Source organism: Tursiops truncatus, chromosome 16, assembly GCF_011762595.2.
Source record: "Tursiops truncatus isolate mTurTru1 chromosome 16, mTurTru1.mat.Y, whole genome shotgun sequence".
In the NCBI taxonomy this organism is placed as follows: domain Eukaryota; kingdom Metazoa; phylum Chordata; class Mammalia; order Artiodactyla; family Delphinidae; genus Tursiops; species Tursiops truncatus.
The window spans coordinates 34629220-34649376 of record NC_047049.1 but is presented as its reverse complement, the minus strand read 5'-3'; the positions used below and the strand labels follow the sequence as shown (position 1 = coordinate 34649376).

Genomic DNA, 20157 nt, shown 5'->3' with positions numbered 1-20157 from the left:
GCATGCTTTTATTGTGAAATTTATTGTTTTATTTTTTTTGTCTCGTGTGTAGAAAGCAAATGCAAAATTGGGATTAAGATTTAGATGAGGTATAAATATATGTAGATATATTTATCTCTTCGGATATTGTTATTTCTTTGGAAATGTCTAAAGAGGGCATCCAAAACCAACTTGAAAACATATACAAACATTTCAACTTTACTGCCATTAACACTTTCTTTTCCGTAGCACCAGATTAAGGTCATTTCTACATAGCACTGGGCTAAGACAAGAGGCAGTCAAACGTAGTTAATCTCATCCACTTCTGAAAATGCAAATTTCTGTGAAAATAGTAAAGAAAAGAACCGTCCCCCTCAAAAAAAGAAAGAAGCTATTTAGTCTTTTAGGCTTAGCCATTTAGAGCTCGTTTAGACCTGCCCTCATCATTTGGGAAATGTTTGCTTGCATATATTCTGAAGCATGAAGTTAAGATACATTAAAGTTTATTAATAAGGGTGCCACTAATTTGGGGCTATTCTTTGCAAGTTCACACTCTAGAGCTGTGCTGTCCAATATGCTGGCCACTAGTCACACCCGGCTACTCAAATACAAGTTAACCAAAATTAACTACAATTTAAAATTCAGTTCCTCAGTCACGATAGTCACATTTCAAGTACTCAGTAGCCACATGTGGCTAGTGGCTACATATAGGACAGTACAGATAGAGAACATTTCCACCGTTGCAGCAAGTTCTATTGGACAGCACTGTGCTAGAAGATCAAGACTTTTTTAAGAAGCAATACCAGAACAAATCATCTAAATTAGTGCAGCTCGATAAAGAAGATGTGATATATATATAGATGTATGTATGTGTGTGTGTGTGTCTGTGCATATATATATATATATATATATATGTAATGGAATATTACTCAGCCATAAAAAAATGAACTAATGTCATTTGCAGCAAAAAGGATGGACCTAGAGATTATCGTACTAAGTGAAGTAAGTCAGAAAGAGAAAGACAAATATCGTATGATATCACTTATATGTGGAATCTAAAATAAATGATACAAATGAACTTATCTATTAAACAGAAATAGACTCATAGACATAGAAAAGAAACTTATGGTTACCAAAGGGGAAAGGGGATGGGAGGGATAAATTAGGAATTTGGGATTAGCAGATACACACTATCATATATAAAATAGATAAACAGCAAGGACCTCTTGTACATCACAGGGAACTATATTCAATATCTTGTAAAAACGTATTCTTTTCTAATGGAAAAGAATGTTAAAAAGAATATATATATATACATATATATAAAAAAAACTGAATCATTTTGCTGTACACCTGAAACATTGTAAATCAACTTCAATTAAAAAAAAAAGTGCATCTCATCACTTGAAGCATTTTTGTCATTCCTCTTTGGAAACAGTTTTCAGAGCCCCTTAAAAGCCACATTAAGAAAACGTCTTATTTTCCTTTACTCTGAGTTTACTGAGTGCCTTCTCAACAGCACACTCCAGATAGTGTGCTACGTGTGGGGATTCAAGGCGCAATTAGACATGGCCTTTCCTCTCTCTGCCATGACCTACTGGGGGAACAAATAACTACAATGTAGTGTAATAGGTGCATAAATATGTGTGTACAACACTCTGGGAGCAGAAAGAAAGAAACAATTGATTCTAGTTAGGACATTAAGAAAAGGAGCTCTTTATAAAGAATTCAGGTGAATGTTACACTAGGGGTTTCAGAGTTTTGCTTTGAGACATCATTGAAGTATTGTTAAAGAAAGGTCTGACAAGAAGTTATGTATTTTGAAAAGGGCATTCTGGTAGCAATAGGAGCAGGTAAAACACTGAAGGCAAGACCTGTTGGAAAGCTATGGAAATAATTTGGGTTAGAGACGTTAAGGGATTGACTAGGTTAACGGCCATGGGAATCCAGAGAGAAAGAACAGATTCGAGAGAGGTCTGATTCAAAATATAAAGTTTGATCATCATCCACTCTATTCCTCAGTCTTGGCCCTCCATAACATTGAGTAATTTTTAAAAATTCATCCTCAAAAGATATATTTACCGCACCACTGAGGGTATTCTCAAGAATGAGTTGCACAGATACAAAACAGTATTTCAGGATGTTCTGTTTTATAAAAATGAAGCAAGAAACACTATGTGTGTGTTTAGATAGATAGGTAGACAGACAGACAGATGGGAGATTTTGTAAACATACAGACCAAGGTCTTAGTGACTACCTGAAGTTGGGAAGGATCCAGAGTTTATCTTCTTCATTTTGCTAATCTGTATTTTATAACTTTTTCTGCAATGGAAATGTATTGTTCATGTAATAAAGGTAAGCTATATTTTTTAACAGTAGTTTTTAAAAGCCACAGCAATTAAATCTAAGGAAGAGTTCTAACAATGTCTTTCAACAGTGTCAACATGGCTAAAGTTCATTTCTCCAAGTTTACTACTTTAGAACAACACTCAGTTGAAATGTGAAAAAGATGTTTTCTTTAAAAAAAAAAAAGTTCACGGCCCTGAACCAAGATGGCAGAGTAGAAGGACGTGCTCTCACTCCCTCTTGCGAGAACACCAGAATCACAACTAAATGCTGGACAATCATCGACAGGAAGACACTGGAACTCACCAAAAAAGATACCCCACATCCAAAGACAAAGGAGAAGCCACAATGAGACGGTAGGGGGGTGCAATCACAATAAAATCAAATCCCAAAACTGCTGAGTGGGTGACTCACAGACTGGAGAACAGTTATACCACATAAGTCCACCCACTGGAGTGAACGTTCTGAACCCCACGTCAGGCTTCCCAACCTGGGGGTCCAGGAACGGGAGAAGGAATTCCTAGAGAATCAGACTTTGAAGGCTAGCGGGATTTGATTGCAGGACTCTGACAGGACTGGGGGAAAAAGAGACTCCACTCTTGGAGGGCACAGACAAAGTAGTGTGCACATTGGGACCCAGGGGAAGGAGCAGTGACCCCAAGGGAGACTGAAAGAGACCTACCTGCCAGTGTTGGAGGTTCTCCTGCAGAGGTGGGGGGCAGCGGTGGCTCACCGTGAGGACTAGGACACTGGCAGCAGAAGTTAGGGGAAGCACTCCTTGGTGTGAGCCCTCCCAGAGTCCAACATTAGTCCCATCAAAGAGCCCAGGCAGCCTCCAGTGTTGGGTTGCTTCAGGCCAAACAACTAATAGGGAGGGAACCTAGCCCCACCCATCAGCAGTCAAGCAGATTAAAGTTTTACTGAGCTCTGCCCACCAGAGCAACAGCCAGCTCTACCCACCACTAGTGCCTCCCATCAGGAAACTTGCACAAGCCTCTTAGATAGCCTCATCCACCAGACTCTTAGATAGCCTCATCCACCAGAGGGCAGACAGCAGAAGCAAGAAGAACTACAATTCTGCAGCCTGTGGAACAAAAACCTCATTCACAGAAAGATAGACAAGATGAAAAGGCAGAGGGCTATGTACCACATGAAAGAACAAGATAAAACCTCAGAAAAACAACTAAATGAAGTGGAGATAGGCAACCTTCCAGAAAAAGAATTCAGAATAATGATAGTGAAGATGATCCAGGGCCTCGGAAAAACAATGGAGGCAAAGATCGTGAAGATGCAAGAAATGTTTAACAAAGACCTAGAAGAATTAAAGAACAAACAAACAGAGATGAACAATACAATAACTGAAATGAAAACTACACTAGAAGGAATCAATGGCAGAATAAGTGAGGCAGAAGAACGGATAAGTGACCTGGAAAACAGAATGGTGGAATTCACTGCTGTGGAACAGAATAAAGAAAAGAGAATGAAAAGAAATGAAGACAGCCTAAGAGACCTCTGGGACAACATTAAATGCAAAAACATTCGCATTGTAGGGGTCCCAGAAGGAGAAGAGAGAGAGAAAGGACCAGAGAAAATATTTGAAGAGATTATAGTAGAAAACTTCCCTAACATGGGAAAGGAAATAGCCACCCAAGTCCAGGGAGCATAGTGAGTCCCATACAGGATAAACCCAAGGAGAAACACGCCCAGACACACAGTAATCAAATTGGCAAAAATTAAAGACAAAGAAAAATTACTGAAAGCAGCAAGGGAAAAACGACAAAAAACATACAAGGGAACTCCAATAAGGTTAACAGCTGATTTCTCAGCAGAAACTCTACAAGCCAGAAGGGAGTGGCATGATATACTTAAAGTGATGAAAGGGGAGAAATTACAACCAAGATTACTATACCCGGTAAGGATCTCATTCAGATTCGATGGAGAAATCAAAAGCTTTACAGACAAGCAAAAGCTAAGAGAATTCAGCACCACCAAACCAGCTCTACAGCAAATGATAAAGGAACTTCTCTCAGTGGGAAACACAAGAGAAGAAAAGGACCTACAAAAACAAACCCAAAACAGTTAAGAAAATGGTCAGAGGAACATACACATTGATGATTACTTTAAACGTGAATGGATTCAATGTTCCAACCAAAAGACACAGGCTTGCTGAATGGATACAAAAACAAGACCCATATATATGCTGTCTACAAGAGACCCATTTCAGACTTAGGGGCACATACAGACTGAAGGTGAGGGGATGGAAAAAGATATTCCATGCAAATAGAAATCAAAAGAAAGCTGGAGTAGCAATACTCATATCAGATAAAATAGACTTTAAAATAAAGAATGTTACAAGAGACAAGGAAGGACACTACATAATGATCAAGGGATCAATCCAAGAAGAAGATATAACAATTATAAATATATATGCACCCAACATAGGAGCACCTCACTACATAAGGCAACTGCTAACAGCTCTAAAAGAGGAAATCGACAGTAACACAATAATAGTGGGGGACTTTAACACCTCGCTTACACCAATGGACAGATCATCCAAAGTGAAAATAAATAATGAAACAGAAGCTTTAAATGACACAATAGACCAGATAGATTTAATTGATATTTATAGGACATTCCATCCAAAAACACCAGATTACACTTTCCTCTCAAGTGCGCATGGAACATTCTCCAGGATAGATGACATCTTGGGTCACAAATCAAGCGTCAGTAAATTTAAGAAAATTGAAATTGTATCAAGCACCTTTTCTGGCCACAACACTATGAGATTAGAAATGAATTACAGGGAAAAAAACCGTAAAAAATACAAACACATGGAGGCTAAACAATATGTTAATAAATAACCAAGAGATCACTGAAGAAATCAAAGAGGAAATCAAAAAATACCTAGAGACAAATGACAATGAAAACATGACGATCCAAAACCTATGGGATGCAGCAAAAGCAGTTCTAAGAGGGAAGTTTATAGCTATGCAAGCCTACCTCAAGAAACAAGAAAAATCTCAAATAAACAATCTAACCTTACAACTAAAGGAACTAGAGAAAGAACAAACAAAACCCAACGTTAGCAGAAGGAAAGCAAACATAAAGATCAGAGCAGAAATAAATGAAATAGAAACAAAGAAAACAATTGCAAAGGTCAGTAAAACTAAAAGCTGGTTCTTTGAGAAGACAAACAAGATTGATAAACTATTAGCCAGACTCATCAAGATAAAAGAGGGAGAGGACTCAAATCAATATTAGAAATGAAAAAGGAGAAGTTACAACAGACACCGCAGAAATACAAAGCATCCTAAGAGACTACTACAAGCAACTCTATGCCAATAAAATGGACAACCTGGAAGAAATGGACAAATTCTTAAAAAGGTATTACCTTCCAAGACTGAACAGGAAGAAATAGAAAATGTGAACAGACCATTAACAAGTAATGAAATTGAAACTGTGTTTAAAAACCTTCCAACAAACAAAAGCCTGGGACCAGATGGCTTCACAGGTGAATTCTATCAAACAGTTAGAGAAGAGCAAACACCCATCCTTCTCAAACTCTCCCAAAAAATTGCAGAGGAAGGAACACTCCCATACTCGTTCTATGAGGCCACCATCACCCTGATACCAAAACCAGACAAAGATACTACACAAAAAGAAAATTACAGACCAATATCACTGATGAATGTAGATGCAAAATTCCTCAACAAAATACTAGCACACAGAATGCAGCAACACATTAAAAAGATCATACACCATGATCAAGTGGGATTTATCCCAGGGATGCAAGGATTCTTCAATATACGCAAATCAATCAATATGATATACCATACTAACAAAATGAAGAATAAAAACCATATGATCATCTCAATAGATGCAGAAAATACTTTCACCAAAATTCAACCCCCATTTATGATAAAAACTTTCCAGAAAGTGGGCATAGAAGGAACCTACCTCAACATAATAAAGGCCATATAAGACAAACCCACAGAAACACCATTCTCAATGGTGAAAAATTGAAAGCATTTCCTCTAAGATCAGGAAAAAGACAAGGATGTCCACTCTCACCACTATTATTCAACATAGTTTTGGAAGTCCTAGCCATGGCAATCAGAGAAGAAAAAGAAATAAAAGGAATACAAATTGGAAAAGAAGAAGTAAAACTGTCACTGTTTGCAGATGACATGATACTATACATAGAGAATCCTAAAGACACCACCAGAAAACTACTAGAGCTAATCAATGAATTTGGTAAAGTTTCAGGATACAAAATTAATGCACAGAAATCTCTTGCATTCTTATATACTAATGATGAAAAATCTGAAAGAGAAATGAAGGAATCACTCCCATTTACCATTGCAATAGAAAGAATAAAATACCTAGGAATAAACCTACTTAGGGAGACAAAAAACCTGTATGCAGAAAACTATAAGACACTGATGAAAGAAATTAAAGATGATGCCAACAGATGGAGAGATATACCATGTTCTTGGATTGGAAGAATCAATATTGTGAAAATGACTATACTACCCAAAGCAATCTACAGATTCAATGCAATCCCTACCAAATTACCAATGGCATTTTTTTACAGAACTAGAACAAAAAATCTTAAAATTTGTATGGAGACAAAAAAGACCCCGAATAGCCAAAGGAGTCCTGAGGGTAAAAAGCAGAACTGGAGGAATCTGACTCCCTGACTTCAGACTACACTACAAAGCTACAGTAATCAAGACAATATGGTACTGGCACAAAAGCAGAAATATAGATCAATGGAACAAGATAGAAAGCCCAGAGACAAACCCACGCACCTATGGTCAACTAATGTATGACAAAGGAGGCAAGGATATACAATGGAGAAAAGACAGTCTCTTTAATAAGTTGTGCTGGGAAAACTGGACACCTACATGTAAAAGAATGAAATTAGAACATTCCCTAACACCATACACAAAAATAAACTCAAAATGGATTCGAGACCTAAATATAACACCGGACACTATAAAACTCTTAGAGGAAAACACTCTTTGACATAAATCACAGCAAGATCTTTTTTGATCCACCTCCTAGAGTAATGAAAATCAAAACAAAAATAAACAAATGGGACCTAATGAACTTCAAAGCTTTTGCACAGCAAAGGAAACTATAAACAAGATGAAAAGGCAACCCTCAGAATGGGAGAAAATATTTGCAAATGAATCAACAGACAAAGGATTAATCTCCAAAATAGATAAACAGCTCGTACAGCTCAATATTAAAAAAACAAACAACCCAATCCAAAAATGGACAGAAGACCTAAATAGGCATTTCTCCGAAGAAGACATACAGATGGCCAAGAAGCACATGAAAAGCTGCTCAACATCACTAATTATTAGAGAAATGCAAATCAAATGTACAATTAGGTATTACCTCACACCAGTTAGAATGGGCAGCATCAGAAAATCTACAAACGGTGGAGAGAGTGTGGAGAAAAGGGAACCCTCTTGCACCGTTGGTGGGAATGTAAATTGATACAGCCACTATGGAGAACAGTACGGAGGTTCCTTAAAAAACTAAAAATAGAATTACCATATGACCTAGCAATCCCACTACTGGGCATATACCCAGAGAAACCCAACGACAGACGAATGGATAAAGAAGATGTGGTACATTTCTACAATGGAATATTACTCAGCCATAAAAAGGAATGAAATTGGGTCATTTGTTGAGACGTGGATGGATCTAGAGACTGTCATACAGAGTGAAGTAAGTCAGAAAGAGAACAACAAATATCGTATATTAATGCATATATGTGGAACCTAGAAAAATGGTACAGATGAACCGGTTTGCAGGGCAGAAAATGAGACACAGATGTAGAGACAAATGTATGGACACCAAGGGGGGAAAGCCGTGGCGGTGGCGGGGGTGGTGGTGCAATGAATTGGGCGATTGGGATTGACATGTATACACTGATGTGTATAAAATGGATGACTAATAAGAACCTGCTGTATAAAAAAAAAGTTCACTAATTCATAGCTTTACCTTATATAATTAAGGTGTTATTTATAAACCACTTTTAACCAACCTGTCAGAACTTACTTTGCTACTGTTCACTGTAGTATCACTGTATATAATTACAGTAGAATGTTATCTATAATTTATACCTTTCATTACCTTGTAATTTGGTCTTTGCTTTTCTTTCACGGAAATAACCAGATCTGTAGCTTCCCCACCCTGCCCCCAAACTCGTATACCCCATAGGTATATGAATGAGCTCACGGTGAAATGCTTCTCCTGCCTCACTCCCACTTTTTCCTGGGCTAACGGGTTTGTACTTAGATGCCATCACTGTTGCACTTTTTGCTGACACTTGGCAGAGCTGAAAGGCATCTTCTGCACACCTCTGTACAGAATGACCAGAGCTCTCTGTATGTCCTGTACCACAACCCTCTCACTCCTACCTGGGCCTTCAGAAGCATGTTGGTGGCAGGTAGGAGTATGTTTCTCAAGCCCACTGGAGCCATCACTCTGCAGCTTTCCAGCAGCCCCTTTCCCACTCTCCAGCCTCCATCCTGGAGCCCATGAGGATGAAGAAGGGATGCGGTGGTGCATTGAGAGCAAGGTATTTAACAGGAAGTAAAAGAGAACATCAACGAATTATCATTTTTTTGTATGTAACTCACAGGTGAATTAATCAGTGGACTTGTGTAGAAGTGGATTATCTATTCTGGTGCAGTAGCAGAAATTAAAATTTCCGACTTGCCTTGTTTTGCCAGTATTAAAGCATTTTGTTCTATTGAATGTGACATGTACAAACTTTTAGTCTCACACATGAAAAGAGAAGGCATAAGGCATGTAATTCACGTGGTTTCTCATCCAATCATTTTAATCACCGATTACTAAATCTAGTTGAAAACACTAGGAAAAAGGATACAGTTGTCCCTCCAACCAAGGGGGATTGTTTCCAGGGCCCCTGTGGATACCAAAATCCAAGGATGCTCAAGTCCCTTATAAAATGTTATAGTTTTTGCATATAACCTACACATATGGTCCCACATACTTTATTCATTTATTTTTTATAAATTTATCTTTGGCGGCATTGGGTCTTCATTACTGCATGCGGGCTTTCCTCTAGTTGTGGCGAGCGGGGGCTACTCTTCTTTGCAGTGCGTGGGCTTCTCATTGCGGTGGCTTCTCTTGTTGTGGAGCACAGGATTTAGGCGCGCGGGGTTCAGTAGTTTTGGAGCACAGTCTCAGTAGTTGTGGCTCGCAGGCTCTAGAACGCAGGCTCAGTAGTTGTGGCGCCCGGGGTTAGCTGCTCCGCGGCATGTGGGATCTTCCCAGACCAGGGTTCGAACCCGTGACCCCTGCATTGGCAGGCGGATTCTTAACCACTGTGCCACCAGGGAAGCCCCCCACATACTTTAAATCATCTCTAGATTACTTATAATTCCTAATACAATGTAAATGCTATACAAATGGTGGCAAATTCAAGTTTTGCTTTATGGAACTTCTGGAATTTTTTTTCTAATATTTTCGATCGGTGGAGGCAGAGCCTGTGGGTGTGGAGGGCTGATTGTGCTATTTTCCCTACTATTTGTTCTATTAACCTAGCTTCGCAGTATAGACTATCTTGAACTGTAAAGTCTTCCGTTTATAAAATAACATTTCAGTTGTTGCTGTATCAAAAGATCAGCACACTCACCTGCTAAAAGTAGGAAATAACTGTATGTTCCTCCCTATAGAATGAGTATTTCAGAGGTCTAAGAAGGAAAGAAAATTCTGAAAAAGAATTCAAGAAAAATAGAAAGGAGAATGCTTCAAAGTAATGTGTCCACATCATTTCCCTCCAAGGCTAATTAGCAATGAAATACTTTTTGCCGACTATATGGCACTTCAAACCTTTTCCTAACTAACATTTAAATAGGTGATGACAGCAACTGTAGTAAAACTAGAAAGCCTTTCTACAAATGAACGTCAGAATTTACAATTTAGAAGGTAATCTGGAATACTAATTATTATATTCATTACATGGTTTGCTTCAGATCTGCTTGTTACAAAGTCTGGGTTTGAAAAACATGCAACCTCATTTCTCGATGCACTGTAACTAGTACTTAGTTATGCTAATAACTCTGAATTATGTAAAATAATAGATAACCCAAACATCGTCTCAAACATGTTTCAGAGATATTTTTGGTTATTTGGATCTCGGTATCCTTGATCTGAAAATTCACTCAATCTCAAGTAAAATAACAAAGCCGCAACCGAAAAATCTGAAGATGTGAACGTCAAGAAATTCCCTACTTTTAATAGGCGATGCAGCGCATTCTTGCTCTCTCCCTTCCCTTAAATCAGCAGGTGTCTCCGCAGCTCCAGCAGACTGAGAAAAGCAAAAGGAGGGGCGGAAAGGAAAGGAAATGTCTATGTGGCTTCATCGTGGGGGTGGGGATGGAGGCGGGGCTGGGGGTGGTTTAGTATCATGATTAAAAGCTTTCCTCCTCGGTTTTAAAGTTCGTTCCCATATTAATGATGACATTAATGCGGCAGAGCTTGGGTCTGTCCATCTGTAACTTATAAAAGGAAGGGATCGGAGGCAGCAAAGGGATGCAGGGAGAGAGCGAGATGTAGGCGCGTGGGGACGGGAAGGGAGAGGCGGATTTGGCAGTCCAAGTGGGGACGAGAGGAACAGGAATGGAAAGTGTGGCCTGGCCGTCCCACCCTGCGGTGCGGAAGGTGGGGCCCACGACGTCTCACTTCCCTTCCCCCCACCCTAGGCTTTTCCTTTGTAGGTAGGGGATCTCTGGGCATCTAGAAAGGGTCGGTCGACTAAAAAAGGATGCGCAGGCTCGAGACCTCTCTCCTGGGGCAAGCGGGCGTGTGGGCGGGCAGGGGTGGCAGGGACAAGCATTGGCCCCAAGGCGACGGCTTTGCGGGCGCTGGGGAGGAAAAGGCCACCAGCCTAGATCCCGCGGGTCTACGCGCCCCAAGTCAGGGCCGTCCGCGCAGAGGAGGCTGCCGCGCTCGCCCCGCCCCACAGGCGCCACTCGGGAACGCTCTATCCCTGCGCGACCCTTTGCAGGCCTCGCCTTGTCCCCCCCAGTCCCGAGCCTCTAGTCTGAACCCCCTCCTTGCCATCTGGGGCGACAGTCCGCAAACAACCTGGCGGCGCGGCGGCGCCGGCGCCTCGTCTCCTGGCCCCAGGGGTTAGCAAGGGCGGCCGGGGCCAGCGTCCAGGACGCGCGACCCGCGAGCCCAGCAGGGGGCGGGGCGGGGGCGATTGAGGAGAGCAGCAGGCGGGAGCGGCTGGCGGGTGGAGCGAGCGGGGGCGGGGGCGGGGCATCCGGGCGCGCGCGCGGTGCGGGTGCGCGGCGGGTGCGCGGGCGCGGGCGCGGGCGCGGGCGGGGGCGGAGCGGCGGCTGAGGTTGGACGCGACGGCGCAGAGCCCTCTCGCGGCCGCGGCGGCAGCAGCGCCAGCCCCAGCAGCAGCCCGGCCGCCGCTGCCGCCGCCGCCTAGCGCTCCCGCTGCTCAGCTTGACATGAGTGAGGTGGATCGGGTGCCCTCGCCCGCCGCGCCGCCGGCTGTGGCGGCGACTGCGCCCGAGGAGAAGAAAGGGAAGGAACCGGAGCGCGAGAAGCTGCCGCCCATCGTGTCGGCTGGCGCCGGTGCGACTGCGGTAGGTGCCGGGCGGGGGCCGCGGGGCGCCCCGACGGCAGGTCGGGACGGGGGGAGAGGGGTGCCCGGGGACCCGCGTATCCTCCGGGGAGCCCCGGACCCGCCCGGGGAGAAGCGCTCAGGCTCCCCTTTCTCGGGCCGAAATCAAAGAGTTGTGCCTCGTGGGCAGCCGTGATCACTTCGCGATCTGCACCTTCCACCCTCGGGAAATGTCGGGGTGGCCGGATACGCTGGCTGTTTTCGGTTATTTTCTGGCTTGGGGGGTTCCCACTTTCTCTAAGGAAATGACCAGCATCTTGGAGTCGGCATCATCTGTTGGATAAAGATAAGGTGTCAGGCAGGCGGGAGTGGGTTTTCCGCTGAGCTATCTGCCTGTCTTGGGAGAGCGAATATTTTCCCCTTTTCCTCGCTTTTCTTTCCGTTCCCCCTTCAGATTGAACAGTCTGCGGCGAGTTTCCACCTAATTGTGACCTTTCCGTTACTGTCAGCCTCGATGGTGGTTTTATTTTTCATATGATACAGGCGTGTGACGTAAGGTGGGGAAGCTTTTTTAACCTTTTATTTAAACTCAAGTGATCTAAGCTTCACGGGGATGATTTCCCAGATGGATTTTTTTAAGGATTATTTGGAGAGCGCTCTCAGGCTTCAAACTACATATTGCCAGATGATGTAATGGGACAGCCCCTCTTCCCCGTTTCTACTGGTGGTTTTGACTGTTTACTTTGGAGCACACACACAAAATTAACCTCTGATTTTTGAGATTTTTATTTGACATCATATTTAAATACTTCTTGAAACTTTAGTACATTTAAAGCGCATGACTTGTCATGCAGCCGTGCATGACAAAATGGTAAAAGTTTAGACACCATGGTACATTTTGTTTATTCCTGCTTGCAGTTCATTTCTTAAAACCTCCCTCTTAAATGACTAAGAACTTACTAAAATAGCTCACTCTAATTTAAAGTATTATAGGAATAATGTTTTGATTTGGTAGGTTTTTCGAAAATGTCTAAGGACTGTGAACTGGAAATTGTTAGAACAAGCTCTTTACGTTAAATGAGCACAGCAGAGTGTAGACAGTGATAAAATGACACTTTAAAAAATTAGTACAGTTGATTGATAAGTTGGAGTTGCGGGTAGAAATTACCTTGGGAAATGCTTTGAAGGAATTTGTCACCCAACTGCTTGTAGACCCAGTTCTTGCTGTTGGTTTCCTGGGCTTTCCGAGCTTATCTGGGAAGTTCTTAACTGGCAAATAGGCAGTGTTTCAACAGTTCATTTCTAAGTCAGTTTAAAACAGTGAATGCATACATGCTTATAGGAACAGTTATGTGAATGAATTTAGGTCCTCAAGTAAGCACGCTCCCCCAAACTTATTCATTTCTGTGTAATTGAAAAACTGAAGGCTTGAAATAAAAACTTGGAGAAATTGATACAGTGTGGATACAGGTCTACAGACTGTTACCTGAAACCTTGGGGCTTTGAAATTCAGAGTTCTTCGGATTTTAGAAAGGTAATTCAGTACATATATTATGTATAATATCCACAGTGGGGTCCTGGCCATTTCCCCATAATCGAGCATATTAACAGCTCTGCAGTGAAATGTATGTGTTGTTCGCACCAAATGAGGTAAGGTCTATAAGTAGCTTCCTGTCAGTTCAGCTCAGGTTGGATTGTCGGAGAGTTCAGATCAGGTACATGTTTTATCACCAAATAAGCTCTTTCAGTTTGAAGAGCTCAGAGGATTTTGGAAGTGTAATAAAGGAATATGGACTTGTACTACTAGACAAACAGAAGAATAGAGTGCAAGAAGTTTTTTAAGATCTTGAATAAAACCTTGAAAAGACAGGTTAAATCAGAAGAGGATACGAATGAATAGCAACACTTGAGATTTCTGAAGGCAGTTTCTGGTGCCTTACAAGCAGGGTTGGTAGCATTGTTTTTTTGTTTTTTTAAGTGACAGAGATTTATCATTAGCACTGATGTTCTGAGTCACATCAGGAGAGAAAAGGACTTAGGTTTTGCAGCAAGAGTTAGGAGAGCAAGGGAGAGATGAGCAACTTATCGATGATGATATGTGGTATGTATTTGTCAGAGATTTCTAGAGCTGGAATTCTGAGCTATAGCAATGTAAAGCCTTAGTCAAGAAAATCTGTGCTTGGTCCTCCAGAGGGCGAGAAAAGCAGGGAGCTGGCACAATGTCCGAATTCATCTGTAGGTGGAGAATGCCTTGGTGTGGGGGGCAGGGAAAGACAGCTTGTGGCCTGCTTGGTTGTTTGCCAGCCTCCATGTGGATCAAATAGAGCTTCTGGAGGTTTGCTTAGGAACCTGATTGCCATCAATAACTTATCTCTTTGAACCATTTTAGTGATTCTTCCTTTTTGCCCCAGGTTAACAGCTCTTTCTATGTAGTTTGAGTTTATGACTCAATTACTGTAGCCCTACAGTACTAGCTTTTTCCAATAATCATTGTATCACATTTCTGTGAGAGTTTGGAAATAGTTTAGAGTGACGGTTCCCTGAAATAAGTAGAAGGTCAGGTTATGATGACCCCAATTAAGCTTAAAGAGTTGGGATTGTATCCCAAAATTTTTTAAAAAGGTGCAGGGGTGGGATTGAGGGTGCAGGAAAGAACAGTCCTAACATGATTGATCCTAAGACTGCCTAAGTGTGCAGGAAGTCCATTCTAGCCAGCAAGTGCCTAACACGGTGGTCTCAAACCTGGCCAACATTGCCCAGGCCCAAATGCAGGCCAGTTAAATCAATTTCTGGGAGTGGGGCTCAGGCATCTTCTTTTTTTAAATTCTCAGGTGTAGCTAAGATTGAAAATTGACGCTCTGTGTAGTGAATTAAAAGCTCCTTGGAGTCTGTATTTTAAGTGCACTGCCCCGAGTCTGCTTAGTTAATGGAGCAGCATTTGAAATGGAGTAGGGAAAGGTATGGATTAAGTGAATGAGGCACAGCAGAAATCAGATTTAGTGGGGAGTTGAGAGAAATGGCAGCAAAGGTGGTTCTAGTTAGAGATGCTCACAGGTCCAAGATAGAGCCCCCAGAGGCCTCTCAGTGTTCGGGGTTGGCCTTGCTGCTGTGGAGAGGTGATGTAGGCCTACAGAGCTAAGGGGAATAAGGAATATGAAGGGCTAACGATGTGAATATTTACTGAAGTTGACAGATTAGAGTGGAGAAGAATATTATAAAGTAGTTGCTGCTGTAATACAGAAGTTAGAAAAAAATTGGTGAATGGGGAAGAAGAAAAGGGTCAAAGGAGGAGCAGATAATAGTGATGAGTGAGGATGAGTTTGTCTACTTCATCATTTAAGTCAGGTGAGAAGAGAAAGGGAGATTCTCCATGGCATAGGGTTCAAGAAAGAGCTAGACTTTACTTAGGTCAGAGAGGTGAAAGGAAACGGAGGAAATCATTTTAGGGTGGTAAAGGGAAGTTTGCCCACAATGAAGGTCAGGAGACTTGTCAAGCAGGGGGAAGGTGAGAGCAAAGCTTAAGGTATGTGGAGAGGATTTGGTAGGAAGTCGGTAACAAGAGTGAGAAGTTTGTACATGTTGTGTCAGGAGTGTTTAAAGGGGCTTGATGGAACCTCTGGGCCAAAAAGTAACTACCAATTATTGAACATCTATTATGTTGAGCTTTGGGCTAGATGCTACAGAAAACACAAAGTTTAAAAAAAAAAAAGATTCCTGCCTCAGGGTAGGCAGGGCTGACACATGAAAACACAGCAAAGCAAAGCAATGTGTAAAAGCCACCATGTGCCATAGAAACAATTTGCTCTGTAGGAGATCAGAGAAAGGATATCAGTGGGTGCAGAACTGTAAAGAAAGGGCTTAAAGTAAAGGTAATTATTTAGGCTGGCTGGCCATTGAAGGATGATAGGATTTGGATGGGCAAAAGCAAGTGGGAAAAGTAATCCAGTGGGGAAAACAATGTGAACGAGGCTTAAAGGGAAGAATTAGGGAGTAATAAAGTAAGCCCAATGGGAGCATGCTGGCAACTTGTGGGAGGTAAGTGAGATTGCATGGGGGCTGGACCAAATCAGCAGGTGGGGAAGTTGGGACTTTTTTTTTCCTGTTCTTAGCAAGAAACCATTGGAGTTTCTTAAATAGAGGAACAACATAATGAAATTAGTGGTAGTAATTAGAGGTAGTTAGACTGGAGGAGGAAGGAGAAAGAGGGCAAGGAAGGAGCTCTGCAGTTCATACTGGAGATCATGGGGCATCCGCTAGAGTTGTGGCCATGTGATAAGGTATAAGGGATGGAAGAATCCACACGAAGTGGAATCTAGTGGAACCTAGATAACAGGGATGAAAGAGAAGGAAGATTAATAAAGAAAAAGGATTCTAAAGTTTGCGGATGAGTTCTCTCAGAGAAAAACATTTACGTAAAAAGGCAATCCAGCCAACAGCATTCCAAATAAACGTGTATGTGTGAACTTCGATAAAACTTGCCCATCTAGGTGTTTGGAACAAACTTATTTTTGGAAAATTTTGTACCCTTTTCAAACGAGATGAGATGGGAAAGAATGAAGGCTATGGTGGTAAAAGTGTCTTAAGCAATTTAATAAACCACAGATATTACAAAAATGCATCATTTATGCATATGTGTAATACATATAAATAATACAAGTGATTGCCACCGTTTACTTCAGTACCTACTCTGTGGCAGGCATTTTCCATGTATCTTTCATCTAGTCAGTTAGTGCAACCAAAGCCAATCACCTAACTGCTGTGACCATGAGGAAGATACTGTTCCCACTTAACAGGAATCTGAGAGTCAGGTTATGTGTAGTATACCTTGCCAGAGGGTAAAATGGCTAGTAAGGGGCAGAGCTCGGTTTCAATTGAGACTTTTCTGGCTCAAAAAAATGCCATGCTCTCTGCCTTATTCTATGTACTCTGTATCTGTGGTCAGAGACCATGGGGTTCAAAGAACCCGTACCTATAGCAGTATTTCCTAGTTTAGAAGAAAGGATGTGGCCCAGGGACAAATTTGTTCAAAACTTTGTTCCTAGAGATAGAACTGTTACGCGAGAGAAATATGTATTCTAGAATATCTGATAATATCAGTTTTAATTATGGTATGAATGTATCATTAAATTCTATGTAAAGTAAAGCAATCTCATTAAAGAAGAGTGACCAGAGATTCATAAGACACAAAAAGGGAAGGCTGTCGCTACATAAATACATAACCAAGGTGTGTCTAATTTTGAGTGGGTTATAAAGTCGTCTGCCAACTGTTTTTTTAATTGCAAAGCCATATTGTAGTTGCTACTTATCCTCCCATTCAAAATTAACTCAGGATGTTAGGACATGAATAATTTGACTATATTTACAGTTGAAGAAAAATGGTCATTATAAGTTACAAACCAGGGGCTTCCCTGGTGGTGCAGTGGTTGAGAATATGCCTGCCAATGCAGGAGACACGGGTTTGAGCCCTGGTCTGGGAAAATCCCACATGCCGCGGAGCATCTAGGCCCGTGCGCCACAACTACTGAGCCTGCGCGTCTGGAGCTTGTGTTCCGCAACGAGAGGCCGCGACAGTGAGAGGCCTGCGCACCGCGATGAAGAGTGGCCCCCGCTCGCTGCAACTAGAAAAAGCCCTCGCACAGAAACGAAGACCCAACACAGCCAAAAATAAATAAATAAATAAATAAATTTAAAAAAAAGAGAATCTGCCTGCCAATGCAGGGGATACAGGTTTGAGCCCTGGTCTGGGAAGATCCCACATGCTGTGGAGCCACTAAGCCCGTGCACCACAACTACTGAGCCTGCGCTCTAGAGCCCGCGAGCCACAACTAGTGAGCCCGCGAGCCACAACTACTGAAGCCCGTGCGCCTAGAGCCTGTGCTTCTCAACAAGAGAAGCCACCGTAATAAGAAGCCCATGCACAGCAATGAAGACCCAACACAGCCAAAAATAAATAAATAAATTTATTTATTTAAAAAAACCCATAACTTATGAACCAGAGAACCTCTAGAAGTGTCCAGTATGATACTGCCTTGCTATTTGTAGCTCCCTTTCTATAAAATGGGGAAAATAGTAATAGAACTTACCTCACAGGGTAGATAAGAAGACTAACTTAGTTAATACACATAAAGTATTTAAGAAAGAGCCTTGACAAAGTAAGCATTCACATAAGCCAGCCAGCCCTTTCCCATCCTGTCCTGTGGCTTCAGTACTTTCCTTTACAAGCTTTCTTGGTTTTTTTTTTTTTTTGGCTGCGACTTGCACGCATCTTGCGGGATCTTGGTTCCCTGACTAGGGGTCAGACCCGGGCCACAGCAGTGAAAGCCCCGAATCCTAACCACTAAGCCACTAGGGAACTGCTTTACAACCTTCTATATCAAGCCTCAAGCTCTACAGATACCACCTTTATCAACCTACCTGCACCACCCCCCCTACACACACACACACACACACACACACACACACACACACACACACACACACACACACACGGGCGCTCTCTGAACTCTTCAGGGCTGGGGTATGGTACATATGAATTTTTCTGAAAGGGAAAAGCAATGGCTTCAGAAAGGGGTACTGCTCACTGTTCCAGTGTAGCAGCTTAGTCTGGCATAGTGTACGGAAATTAACTTGCTTATATTTACTTGAATTGAGGAAGAGAGAGTAGCGGAAGATCAACAGAAGATGAATGAAGAAGGAGGTGGAGCTGAGAAAGCTCTGGAAAGTTTGGATTTTTCTACTTTTTCTCCTGTGATAAGGATCCCTTCTTGCACTATAAAAATGTTAAGACTGCTAAGCCTTATATGAATAACTAGTTGTTCTTAAGTTGATATTTATAACTTGGTGACAGTTTAGTAAGCAGTCAAAAAACATTTTGCAGGGAATAATTATAATAAATGTCTGTGCCTTTTAAAAATAGAAACTATTAAAATTTTACTAATTCACCTTAATTGAAAGGTCATTGTGAAGTTTGAACCTAGTCATTAAAGAAAGCTGTGTTTCAAATTAACTTGGTTTTGATCCAGACATTTTTATTAAAGAACAGTAAATTGGTTGAGAATTGTGACTACCTCAAATCACACATTTTAAAAGTAGTATTTTATCCTATAAGGGTAACCTGTTGATGCAATTTCCTTTTTTCCCATCTTGTGAAATAAGTGAATAAAATCACCCAAGCCAGTTTGCCTTTCTGATAAGCAAACACTGAAATTTCTGAGCATCAGGACTAACATTTCCTTTGTATTAAGTAGAGTTAGTTTTCAGTTATCTATAAGGTCAATCGCATTGTGATTTTTTTTTTTTGAGTGTTAAAGTTTTGTTTCAGAATCCACATCCTTCCTAGTCTCCTTTGAAAGATGTGGTTTACATCACTTAAAGAAAGCAATTTCACTTGGGCCGGTGCTATTTAGTTGGGGAGGGAGATTCTTCACACCTTGAAAGTAGCCAACTTTTCACATCTTAGTAGAAGGTTATAGAGCACTGATTTTATAACCTAGTATCCTAATAAGGAACTGTGAAAAAACATACAAAAAAGAAGAACAAAATACCTTTACCCAGGAACAGGGCCTAAAATAGTCTCCTTTGTAGACTCTAAATACGGTTAAGGCCTCTCATCTGGTGTGGCCCTAACTGGTAGTTTAGGTCAGTTTATTTTAAAAGTTGGTAAAGCAAAGTATATTCAGTGCTTTTTATTTTAACTTAAAACATATAAATGTACATTTGTTCACCAATCTTTTGACATAGTAACATTTGCTTAGTATCTCAGGAAGCCACTCAAGTCTTTTGTAAAGTAGTTTTTCTATGCACCATAGGTATTCCCTGGACTCATTGAGACTGAAGGATCCCTGCTTTATATTAAGAGCACTTAATGTATTGCTGAACTATTCATCTTTGGGTTTGAAAAATAAATTTCATTGAGGTGTGACCAAAGTGTACAGATTGCCATTGTCCCTATATACATATCTGAAATGACCAAAGCAAGAAACTCAGTTTTTATTACTTCAGATATCTTTGATTCTTCGTCTATATTTTATACCGTATTTAAATTTGCTACCTGTCCAGCAAATCTTTTCTTCCAGAATGATGCAGGGAAATGATGAAATCAGAATAATAATTCTGTCCTAATTCCTAAGATTGTATGTTGGATTGGATCTAGTTTAGGAAAGTATTCTTTCATCTATATCAGCTCTGTCCAATAGAAATAGAAT

General features: G+C 41.4%; 1 protein-coding gene across 5 annotated transcripts in view; it reads left to right on the top strand.

Annotated features, from left to right (window-relative positions):
- Window positions 1-11679: 11679 nt before the first annotated feature.
- HECTD2 (HECT domain E3 ubiquitin protein ligase 2) overlaps window positions 11680-20157 on the top strand; it is a 75833-nt gene continuing 67355 nt past the window's right edge. For 3 of the 5 annotated variants that reach the window (XR_012326990.1, XM_073794200.1, XM_073794201.1), the window contains exon 1: window positions 11680-11975. Coding sequence is in view for 4 of the 5 variants with exons in the window: in XM_073794200.1 (XP_073650301.1) it covers window positions 11838-11975 (138 nt within the window). In the remaining variant the exon portion in view is untranslated. The remainder of the gene's footprint in view (window positions 11976-20157) is intronic. The other 2 variants (XM_073794199.1, XM_019943422.3) reach the window with 2 other exon arrangements.